Here is a 12,506-nt window from a genome sequence, read left to right on the forward strand (position 1 = left end):
TTCTTCTTAAATCAAATTCTATTTGTGAATTCAGCAAAATAATTTCTATAAAATAAAACAGCAAAATATTTAAATAGTATAGGGTGGGCTGTATCTGTTTTGCAGGGGTATTTGGTTTTTAGACAGGTTCCAAAAAAAATTACACACATTCAAGTTACCAATTTTCATTTAAATACAGTATTTACTGATGCGTTTCTTGAAGTCTTTAAACAAATGTTTATTCTGGAATAGAGATACCTCAGAATTGCAGTTGACTAACCAGTAGTTTCTTTTATAATTAAACCCTGCTTCTAATGTTAAGATTTCCTGTATATGGATAAAGAGCTAAGACAATTCTTGCTTTCAAGTAGAACTGTGAACGAGCAGAAAACCAGCAAGTTAACTTGGTGCAGTGGCACTCACAAGTACTGTGTGATTTTGTTGACTTCCACTTCACTGGGATGCAGTAGAAGGAAAGTGTTAGAAGTTTATCTAATAAGCTCTACCAAAGAAACAAAACAAGCACACCAAATACAGTCTATTATGCTCCAGGCATCCTGGCATAGCAAATTTTTGCATATTTGTTTTTAAATCTTTTAAATTCCTAGTACTGAAAACTAAGTGTTCTTTATCCCACCCAGAGACAGAACTGTCAAACATCAGATGTGAGGAACACATGTGAAACTGAAAACCACTTGTTTGTCACGTCTTCCCTCCCCATTTTATAGTCTAGGTGTAAGAAGAAAAAGTTCTGAGCGATACAGTTGTCACATTGGGACAACTGCTGTCACTTTTTTTTCCCCCTCGTTGGCTACACTAACTTGGTGTGAAGCCATGCTAAATGTTACAGCATAACTATAGCTTCAAAGTGATTAACCTAATACCAGAATGAAAAAGGCAATGAAAAAAGATCTAGAAACAATGTTACATCACCAATTTTCCACATCAACCAAATAATTAAAAGGTTACCAGCCATTACGTTGCTCATAGTAAAATCGACTCCAGTGGCAAAGAATTAACATGAAACTATTTTTGTGGTTGACATGGATAGGCTTTTTCATAAAGGAGTTGATCCAACTGCCATGAGGCAGGCAACACTGGTTGCAGAGCGCAGCAGATATATCAAGATTTTTTTTTTGTAGATCTGTGAGTCTCATCAAGACAAAAAAAATGTTTCTTGCTTAAGAATTAACAGTCAAACATTAATATACTATATACACCTTTGCCATTTACACATTAGCATCAGGCCATTTATTACAAAACACTATACACTTTCCACTGCAGGCGGGTTATATATTGACAGCAATTTTCTGCAGATAAGACAGTGAATAGACTCTCCACTCCATGTTGATTAGGAATAGTTTTTCTAGTTTTAAATATTAGCCAGACACAGAGAAAGGTTGGACTGTAAGGCCTGGGTGCACAGTCTTGATGGAGCAAGTTAATTGATTATGTGCATTTCACTAATCTTTTGTCTGAGGCGGGGAAACTTCTTCACTGCCTTCAAAATTTTCTTGTGCTCGTTGGCCAGTTCGCTGAGGGTTGTTCATATGATGTGCTGCCGGGCCTGTATATGGCTGTCCATGCACATGGTTATTCTGTAATAAAGCATAAACATTTTAAAAAGACTTTAAACATGCGGATTGTTTCCTAACCAGTTACTCGGTTTTCACCTCTATATTCAAACTACTGAGACGTACTATCAAGCACACTGAACTTCTGTAGTAGTATCTGTACGGACATACATCAGTTCCTTCATCCCTCTGAATCACATCCTTCACTTACCTTTAACTTACACAGAACGTAAACAGACTTTCAACTTGTAAAGATACAAGGATTAGTTAAATAGTAATTTCAGTTTTGGAGTAAAAAACATTTACATGCAAAGCAAAAGCAGAAAAGGAGGAGGCTGGAAGAGGCTGCTTATGTGGTCTGGGCATTAACCTGTGCACATCTGACTCACACATTCAACTTGCATGAATGTTTTTCCTAAGACAAACATATCTGTGTCTGTGTAGCATACTTGGATCTTTAAGAGGGCAAACTTCAATGCTACAGGACTGAATGAAATCTAGACCAGCTGTTCTCTCCAGATGCTCTGTCCCAATTTTAGAAGTCATACGCACATCTGGCAAATGAAAATATATACCTATAGCTTTACAGAATTTAAACAACTGTGGAGAAATTGGGAACATGAGGATTGTGCGTGTTAGTGAGAAATGCTGTCTATGGCAAGAAAGTGAACACATCACACAGATAATGGTGAGGTTACAGTATGTGTCTGAACTCAGGAGCTCAGAAAGGAGTGGGAAAATCTGCATGACTTACCAACTGCTCTGCTGAGAACACCAAGTAAGGAAAGCAAGATGGAGGGAAGATAGGTTTGGGCAGGAGAGGAAATTAAATTAGCAGATTCAGAATATATAAAATTAATTGGAACAAAGAAAAAATGGTATCTAAGGAGGGGATTTACTAATTGAGTCAAATCAGTTAAAAAAAAATCTTTTTAAGATTTCTTTCAGATCTGGCTTTCCACTGGTAGATTGACAAAGCAGCCACTTAGCCTAAAACAGATTTAGATTTTGTATGTACTTGGTAAGTATTTGGAGATAAGTGTTTATATCAAGTTGCACATCACAAAAACACTATTTTTTTTTTATGAAAGACTTCCAATTACTCAAACTGAAAATTAGGTGTTGGGACCTGATTTTAAATAAATAAATAAATAAAAAGAAAGCAACTCACAAAATATCAACATGAATAATAAGACAGAATCAGATTTAGTATGCATGAGCCTGGGATGATGTCTGTCCCCCTGCTGTTTCTATGGATGATTAATCTCTGATCTGGTAACACAAAAATTCTCACATGAAACTGATGACAAACCCATCCCTGGAAAAATGGAGCTGAATCTTTATTTCTCTAAAGGTGCCATTTCATAGTACCACGCTTCTGGCTAAATGCCTATAATTTGACTTATGATGAATGTCAACTAAAAAAAGCTATCCTGGGACTCTAAATAAAGGGTCAAACTCTCCAGCTTTTACCTGTTGATACTGGGAACCAGGTGAATGGGGATACAACGGGGCATCTTCAGGTGGAGAAGACTCATGTTCATCTGGGGCATCAGGATCATCTGGTTCCTAAAGTTTGAAAGAAACATATCATCTACTTAGGTAAAACGCACTATGATTATTCTATCCAGAACTAATCCTATGTGCAAATGATCATTCCAGGTACGCTCAAAGAAAAGACATGCCCCCTGTCCCCAGTGTCACCAATAGCTTACAGAATCACAGAATCATTTAGGTTGGAAAAGACCTTTAAGAGCATCAAGTCCTGTTGTATTGTATAAAAACTGTATTTATTACATATAATACTTAGTTGTATAAAAATTCCCACTATTAACATATTATTGGAAAAAAATAGACTTTGTATTCATTCATAATCTACTTTAAATGGTCAATTTAAATTCTAGATTGCTAATTCTTTACATGACAGATGTGCATAAAAACAGTACAAGAAGTAAAAAAAAAACACAGGAGTATGTAACTAAAGACAACAGAAGTGTAACTCCTTTTTGATCATTTATTTACAGAAATATTTTACTCAAAGTTTTTAACAGATGTCAAATTAGTTCTTTACCTCCTCTGGGCAGAGTTCACAAGCTTTTGCAAGAGTCATTCTAGCACTGTGTGATCTCTCTAGGAAGTAGCCGTTTGATGTTTCATTGCTTTGTATTGGTGGTGACCAATTATTATAGGTGTATTGGGGATTGCCAGTGTATGGTCTACGCTCAAGCTCATCTCCAAGCCATTCTACTGCCCAGGTCCACTTTCTCTTCAAATCCCCATTGCTCTGCAGATGAAAAGTTAATACTTCAGAATTATTTTATTTCAAAATATTTCTCTTTCTATATATCAGCTCAAGAGAACAGACCACCGACATCACTAGACCACCAATATACTGCTTATAAGACTCCCTCAAATACTCTTTTTTGCACAAAGAAACTTCAAATTTGAAATGAAGTCTGAGCAGTTTGCAGCTGCATCACATGAATGCAAGTTTAATCAAACTGCTCAGTACAAAATACTGACCTTACGATATTAGAAGGTCTGCATGAGTTTCACTTGCAAGTCAAAATTTCATCAAGTCAATGAAAATTGAATTAATTTTATTTTATTCTTACACAGAACTGGAGAAAAAGCAGCAACAGACAGAACAAGTTTTTACCTGAAGAATCTGGTAGGCTACAGGACAGTTGCTGAAGAGGGCTACCATGCATTTTATACACTGGTAAGCTCTTTTCTGATAATGGTTCTTAGAGCGCTGAATGGTGTCAAACAGCCCATCCCTGTCATCTGGGATACCCTTAAGTGCATTGTGAATCCTACAAAAAAAGACAAACAAACAAACAACAACAACAAAAACACAAAAAGCAGGAGTTAGAATTCAGCCTTCACTTACCATGCAATTATAAAAGGGATCAATCACTCATTCTAAATGTTCTGACTCTGGTAGAAGTGCCTTCTGCTCTTGAACAACGGGTAGGGGAATTAATTACCATCCTCACTTCTTGCAGGGTTTCCAAATTCACACGCTTTTGGCTTTGAAAAACCATTGGAGGGAGACACAGAACCTACACTGTCAACATCTCTAAGAGATGCATTCATTGTAGGAAAAGTAGCAGACCTATTTTTGTTTCATCTTTGTCAATAATCAGCAAATAGTCCCCAGGCAGCAGACATCCTAGGCCTCACTACGAGAAAGAGATTGCATTGCTTGTGTGCAGAGAAGAGCAACGAAGCTGGTGATGGGACTAGAAAACAAGACTCATGAGGAGCAGCTGAGGAAACTGGGGTTGTTTAGTCTGACAGAGACCGAGGGGAGACCTCATTGCTCTCTTCAACTACCTGTAAAGAGGTTGCGACAAGGAGAGTGTCTTGTAACATTAACTTCTCAAATCAAGAGAAATCTATGAGAGGTTCTAATACCAAAGAACAGCAGCAGACATCTCAGTAATGGAGCAACTACAGGATGTGCGCTGTTTAAGACCAGATGATTCTTATTTTTCTGTAAGTTGGAAGAGATTACTATTTGCTATGGACAGTCACACTATTTAACTATGGAGTAGTTACACTATTTATTAAACTATGATTATCAGAGCAAAACTAAGAACAGGACAGAGACCAACGCTCCAAGCTACTGCCAGAAGTGGCAGCAAAAAATCAGAGGGTGACTGCGGTTGGCAACTTTATACTCCTCTGCTGAGGCCTAGCACAATTTCAATGAACACTATATTACAGATTGCAGTCTCAAGAATAACAGTGACGTACATCTTCAAGTACAGCAAGTCATACTGCAACATTAAACCTCCTCCATACTCCATTATTTCTAACATAGCACTATCCTAAACAAACACTTCTCACCTGCATTTCTACCCTAGAATATATATATTTTTTTTACTTCACACCTCTTAAAATATAAGAAGACTTAGGACTTCTCATGGAAGTATTTGCTTAGCAGGAAGAAAACAAACTATAGTACAAATGCATTACTTATACATATACATGCAAGCTTGAAAAGTCCTCTTATAAAAGGTATTCTCATCCCTTACCTAAGCAGTAATTCCTACAAAGAAAATTTAAAAAGTCTCTCCAGCCTAGTCTTGAGGTTTTGGAGTGTGCTAAGCCAGATCCCCATCTTCTCTCTGAATAGTTTTTGAAGCAAGGCTAGGCAACTAATGAATTGAGTATAGTCCTAAGAGGGTAGTCTACTTCTACAAGTATATATGAGTTCACTCCAATACCCTTGCTGTTACTGTCGTTTTTTGAAGTGTGTTCTTACTTAAAATATTTTAAATGCCATAGGGGACATGTTTGCAAACAATTTAGTAATTCCAGTATTATCTAAGTTCACTAATTATGAAACAGAGATATTTCAAAATATTGACAAGTAGCTTTTGCTTTGTGTTACCTCACCTACTACTACTATTACTGTATAAAACTTCTAAGTAACTGACTTACATGCATTCTCTTGGATAGTCATTATTTGTAGTAATCCCACTTTTCAAAGTTTTCAAAAACTTTATTCTCTAGACATACGAAAACTAGGTTTGAAACTGGGTGAATACTTCATATTTTAGTTAAAATTCTATTGAAATATGGCTGTAGAAAATACTTTGCCTATGAAATCTGCTTTTCTCCCAGGTTCACACTTCATCCATGTCTCAGTATCACTCCTGTGATTGTTGTGCTTGTTAGCAGTAAGACCAGAACATCATTGAACCCTCTTAGACGACAAGTTTCCACGGATCAATCTAAACAACTAACAGTAAATACCAATGTGTTTAGCTTAACTGGCACATTAGTAAGCGTCTTCTGAGTGTGAACAACCTTGCACTTATAGGACTGAGTAGCAAATTTCTCAATAGTAAGAAAGATACAGGTTAAAATCTAGATTCAAGTTGTCTCAATATTTGAGATAAAATGGAAAAAAAATGCTTTATCCCTCTACTTTGATTTATATAAATTTAAAACAAACCTCTTAAAAGGATTAGCAACAGAAACACTGGGAAAACAGTCTGTATCAAACATAATAATGAATCATAAAAAGACAGGTAACTACAAACCTGTGAGTTTGCCAAGAATCCTCAATTAATAGGATTTGCAGAAGCAGATCCAAGTAAGGTCGAAGCTCATATGTGTATGAATATGCAACCTTAAAAAGTAAAAATGCAGAGAACACAAGAAAGCATTCTTTGAAGCATGTAGATTACATGGTCAATACAAGAACAATTCATGTGAAGTTTACTGTTACTTAAGGAATATTTCAAGATACAATGCATACTTTGTTATTAGTTTAAATGCTGGTAGGTGTTTTTTTTTTTTTTTTCTTTAATACATAGCAGATTTTGTAAAGGACAGGTGTTTTATCATTAGTTTTTAACAGAATTGATCTGAAGCATCTGGACCAATCATGAGATGCCAGAGAAGCTACCTTGAAAAATACTTTTAGAAACACAAAATTACAAAACAGTACTTTCCACTAATATTGTTACTTCTAGACACTACGTTCAAGTCCATACTAAAACACAAAATATATGGCTAAGTAAAATATTAGTAGTGATTTTATTATGATTTTTTTCAAGTGCCAAACAGAAGGACACAGAAAACTTTCTGTTTACATAGAAAAAATGCACTGATTTAAGACTAGCTGATACAAGTCAAAAACAAACCTTATTTGGAGTGGAAGAGTGTGATTAACCCTACAGAGATTACAAAGGAAAAACAAAACAGCCCCAAATAATGATTCTTTCCTGAGCCTGAAGCCACACGTATTTTGCAGACTTGTAAAAAAAAAAAAAAAAAGGTTCTTACATACATACTCAAAATAAATACAAGGGAGATCTTAAGATGCTAAATTTTGATTCTACTGAAAGAAGACATTGTATCGATAACGAGAGAAAAGCCGAATTAAATGTACTTACAATACAGAGACCACCCCAGCCTACTTACTTAGAATCACAGAATGGTTTGATTTGGAAAGGATCTTTAAAATGATCTAGTTCTAACTCCCCTGCCATGGGCAGGGACACCTTCCACCGGACCAGGCTGCCCAAAGCCCCATTCAGCCTGGCCTTTAGTACTTCCAGGGATGGGGCACCCACAGCTGCTCTGGGTGACCTGTTCCAGCACCTCACCATCCTTACTGTGAAGAATTTCTTTCTAGTATCTAACACAAATCTCCCCTCTTCTAGTTTAAAGTCATTACACCATGTCCGCACACTACAGGCCCTGATAATAAGTCCCTCCCCCATCATTCTTGCAGATACCATTTAAGTACTGGAAGCCTGCTGTAAGGTCTTCCCCCGAGCCTTCTCCTTAAGCCGAACAACCCCAACTCTCTCAGCCTCTCTTCACAGAAAGGTGCTCCAGTCCTCTGATCATTTCTGTGGACCTGCTCCAAACAGGTCCATGTCTCCCTCCTATACTGGGAGACTCAGACCCAGATTCAGCACTCCAGCAGGGGTTTCACGAGTGGAGTAGAGGGGGAGCATCACCCTCCCTTGACCTGCTGGCCATGTTCTTTTTGATGCAGCCCAGGATGCAGTTGGCCTTCTGGGCTACAGGCATGCACTGCTGGCTCATGGTGAGCTTTTTATCCACCAGTACTCGGCAAAGTGCTTCTCCACAGAGCTGCTCTCAATCCATTCTTCTCCCAGCCTGTACTGATGTTTGGGATTGTCCTGACCCAGGACCTTGAATATGGCTTTGCTGAACTTCATGAGGTTCACATACGCCCACCTCTCAAGCCTGTCCAGATCCCTCTGACATCCTTTCCCCTCTGAAGTGCCAACTGCACCACTCAGCTTGGTGTCATCCACAAACTTGCTGGGGTTGCACTCAATCTCACTGTCCACATCACAAATGAAAACACTAAGCAGTACCAAAATATTAAACAGCACCAGTCCTAATGCAGATCCCTGAGGAACAAATATGTAGCCCTGAGGGACTTAACACTGTGTTCCTAACTCAAAAATGGTTAATTGCTTTCCTAAATTTATAAAAGGATTTATTTTAATACTCCATTATGATGTATACCCAAGAGTAAAAAATAGTGACAGAAGATACTACCCTATGGAACTCAGTATTTAATTGTATTACATTCCTATACATACAGATCTTGCATCATACACATTCATATGCCCATCTTCCTTCTAACATTTATTTTTACCTGCCAGAGAAGTTCACTGAGGACAGTGGAAGAGAACTGAGGATTCTCCCAACAGCAGAAACGAAGCAACTTGATGGTCTCTTCAGAATTGCTGCAATCTTCAATGATTTTCTTCACATAACTGGTTCTCACAAACAAAATGTCTGCTACGTTCTGCTGAAGTGCCATTATAGGTTGAGATAAATTAGGATCACCGTAAGGGTTGGCAAGCGGAGGATTACCTGGAACAAGCAGTTATTCCAGATGAAAAGGTACCAGAACACTTTCAATGTGCAGAGACAACAAAATATAAGTTATTGTAACTAATCAATATAATACAGAAAAAATACACTTAGCAGTCAGTTTGCTTTGAAAAATACTATGGTATGAAATAACTCAATTTTCTGATTGTGCAGCTCAACTTGTGCTGCCCAAGAAAACTACTACTCCCTCGCAGAAAAGATTATGCAGTGACAATCAGTGCAGAACAGCTGGAAACACATTCATATGCAACAGGAGGAATTATTGGGAGTTTCCTCGATGGTAGAATCCTCTTATCTCCAGAATCTGCTTCTAACCTTGTGTAACACAGCCCAAGCCTATCAAAATTTAAGACACATTACATCTACTTATTTCACCAGGCAATGGGAATGTCTATAACATAACACTCCAGTTTGAGTAGTGTAGATTAAGAGGACTAATGAAAGAATCAAAATTAATATAGCTTATTTAGGAAGCTTTATTTTGTGTAGAGAGACTGTTGATTTGCTCCTCATGTTTCTTGATTTAATAGTGTTGCGTTTACAGTTATTATAGGAGGATGCTTAGAAGTCCAAGGAAGAACTTTCCCATCTTACAATGCTAAAGCATAAATTTACTCTGAAAACAGTAATAATAAGCAGAGTAATGTTTATACAAAACTTTTTTTTTAATTTATTTTTTAAGTAGAACATTAAGAATACAGTGAATATATGACTCATTTTCACAGGTAGAGTATCTTTTTGTCTTATCCTCAAATAATACACTGGAAACAAAACCAAATCAAAGTCACCAAATTATTCTGCAGCTTATTATAGCACAGTAAATTTTTCAGTTCATTAATCTTACTGTAGCACATTCTAGCCTATTGACTTTACAGCCTGACACATTGAGCTGTAATGACTTTACTGTTAAATAGCTTCTCTACAGGCTCCTAATTAGGTTTTCTAAACTATGCTTAATATAGAACACGTACATATACAGGCTATAAAATTCACATAGCCGAATATTCTGTCACCATTTCTCAAAAGTAACTGTGTATTCTCTTCAACTAGTGGGGATATTAATGATTTATACTGTGGTAGATTAATTTCTAACTGATTCTTCATCTATTATAAATGAAAGTGGTGGCTTCTGTTTGTCTTTCTGCAAATGAGCACCAAGTAGATATTTTCAAGAGCTATCCAAAGCATTATCTCTTTACCAATAACCGCTATTAGGTACTTCAGAACATGGTACAATTTTTTCCTGTACAGATTACTTTTTCCTGGTAACATGAAAGTCATTTATTATTTTCTACTCAGAATCAAAATACCTTTTGCAAGTCTTTGCAATGAGTTTAAACTATTAAACTAAATCATTAATATCTTGCATCAGCAAAAAACTACTTCACTATTTAGATGTTTTCCCATATCTTGAAGTAGTAAGCCAAGGTTTGTTTCATCTGTTTTTCAGTTTGTCAGCATATAAAATCAGTTTTGTCTAAAACAAACATTTCTGCCTTTAAACAAAGGGATTGCTATACACAGAAGTCAAATATTTTTCCAGCTGATCCATTTCATACACAGTTAACAAAATATGTACAAAAGACATTTATTGATATACTCAATTAATAGTTCAGGAAAGTGGAAAATTTACCATACCATTGATAGAAGACTGCATCCGCGATGACACATTGCAACAACGGATCAGTTGTGACACAACAGTGTATAGCTTCCCCAGTTCAGCATACTGGTATTTAATTGGAGGGCCTGGACCTTCATCCAGAGCCACAAGCATGAAGGTTGCAGGAACATTTAGTTTCAGAAGTTGTGTCTTCTCTGCTACACCTTTACAGGGGAAAAAAAAAAAAATTAAGAAAAAATCCTATTTTTAGCACCGACAATGTATTTTTTCAGAAAAATAACTACACAATTGATAACTTCGCAGTTGCTGTTTTTTATTATCATCATTATGCTTTCTGAAAAAAAGAAAATCCGTAAGACGCACAAGAAATTATGTTCAGATGAAAAAAATCACAATGAAGAAGAGCAGTAGATGACTACAATTTCTTAATAGCGTTCATTAACGCTTCAGTAACTAGCATTTGTGTTAATAGCAAAGTTTCAGAGAAGTCTTTTGGGACAAAAAATAGTCATTTTTTAAAATAAGTGTTTATAGTGGGGTTCAGAAGAGGATGAACACCCTCCATATTATATTCCATGATTTGTCCATCACAAGCTAGATACATCAGTTACAAATTTAAGACACTTCCAACTGTGGCATACTTTGTGGTAAGTGTAAATAAGAGCGACAAAAATCAATTCAAGGAGAGAAAAAACAAAATGAAAAAACCTGCCAAGCCAACCAACAATTCAACTAATTCAATCAATCAGTTGGTGTCACTGCAAAAGTACCTTGCACATACTTACCATTAAACAAGATATGCCCCTTTCGATCTTATATTCTATTTCTCAGTTTGGTTAAAAGTCATGCTTTCTCATACATTTGCAAAGTTTTTTCTTAATCTGAAATACAACTGAGCCTTACCTACCATCGTTCTAATAGGATGAAGGAATCCAGATACCATGTTATTAGAGCTGTTTTACAGTATTTTTTGGTTATATTAGATCGTTTTGTAGTTACGAATGGAACTCTCTCACACAACTTGGGGTGTTGCAGGCAGAATGGATTGTATATTTTGCTGAATGAGCACTCCACATCCACATAGATGCTTTCAGTTAACAGTAGTAAGACAAGCACAACTGTTTAGTATTTCTTTGTTTCTCTTTGCAGAGTAGATTAGGCTAACAACCAGCCCCAGAAATAAAATCAGGTTATGCTTTTTCATCTGCATTCTGAGTGCTTTCCTAGTCAGAGCCTTCAAACACACCAAATAACACAAAATGCGCTGAATGACATGGAAAACTCAGAAAAAAGTTACAGCAGAATGGCATCTCTTTTTATTCTATAGTGACAGTAAGTCCATTCTGGGGGTAATGATGGAACACTGCTTGACTGAGAATGCTTTGATAGACAAACTACATCAAAATATTGTACATTATAGATGAAATTAAATTAACACGATTACCTAGGGTTATCTTAAAATATTAAATTCCTTTTGTGCGGGTAGACAATTTTAAAGAACTTCCAAAACTCTGTGCGTATGTTTGTGGCAATCCTATGTGGGAATACTGAAATAACTGTTTGGATTGATACACTTACTTAACACTTCAGCCACAAAGGAATCCAACACAACCTCAGATTTATAGCCTGCATGAGGTGATAACCAGCAATGGCAGAGCTGTTCAATACGTATTACAAAATTTTGTAGGCTTTCCAGGGGAACAGATTTTCTCACTTCATGCTACTTGACACAAAAGGATGAGAATATCTTGTGTCAGAGTAAGAGGGAGGGTCTATTAGACTATCACTATAAATAATACCATATCTTGGGTAGAACTTGCTGTAGAGAAAGACGCTTTGTGACTTATCACATGAGAAAGAAAAACAGCCCCTGATAGAAGACCCTCATAACTTGGAAGAGTAAAATGTAGAGGTTGGTGACAATTCAC

The 12,506-nt window shown here is 36.6% G+C and overlaps 1 protein-coding gene across 2 annotated transcripts in view; it reads right to left on the bottom strand.

Annotated features, from left to right (window-relative positions):
- The window catches only part of USP9X (ubiquitin specific peptidase 9 X-linked), a 100,898-nt gene continuing 88,392 nt past the window's right edge, over positions 1–12,506 (bottom strand). For both annotated transcript variants that reach the window (XM_032184070.1, XM_032184061.1), the window contains exons 39-45: positions 10,596–10,781; positions 8,716–8,936; positions 6,611–6,699; positions 4,213–4,369; positions 3,625–3,837; positions 3,027–3,122; positions 1–1,577 (exon numbers count right to left, since the gene is read on the bottom strand). In XM_032184070.1, coding sequence (XP_032039961.1) covers positions 1,443–1,577; positions 3,027–3,122; positions 3,625–3,837; positions 4,213–4,369; positions 6,611–6,699; positions 8,716–8,936; positions 10,596–10,781 — 1,097 coding nt within the window. In that variant the 3' untranslated portion in view covers positions 1–1,442. The remainder of the gene's footprint in view (positions 1,578–3,026; positions 3,123–3,624; positions 3,838–4,212; positions 4,370–6,610; positions 6,700–8,715; positions 8,937–10,595; positions 10,782–12,506) is intronic.

The sequence above is a fragment of the Aythya fuligula genome, chromosome 1 (assembly GCF_009819795.1).
Source record: "Aythya fuligula isolate bAytFul2 chromosome 1, bAytFul2.pri, whole genome shotgun sequence".
Taxonomy (NCBI): Eukaryota; Metazoa; Chordata; class Aves; order Anseriformes; family Anatidae; genus Aythya; species Aythya fuligula.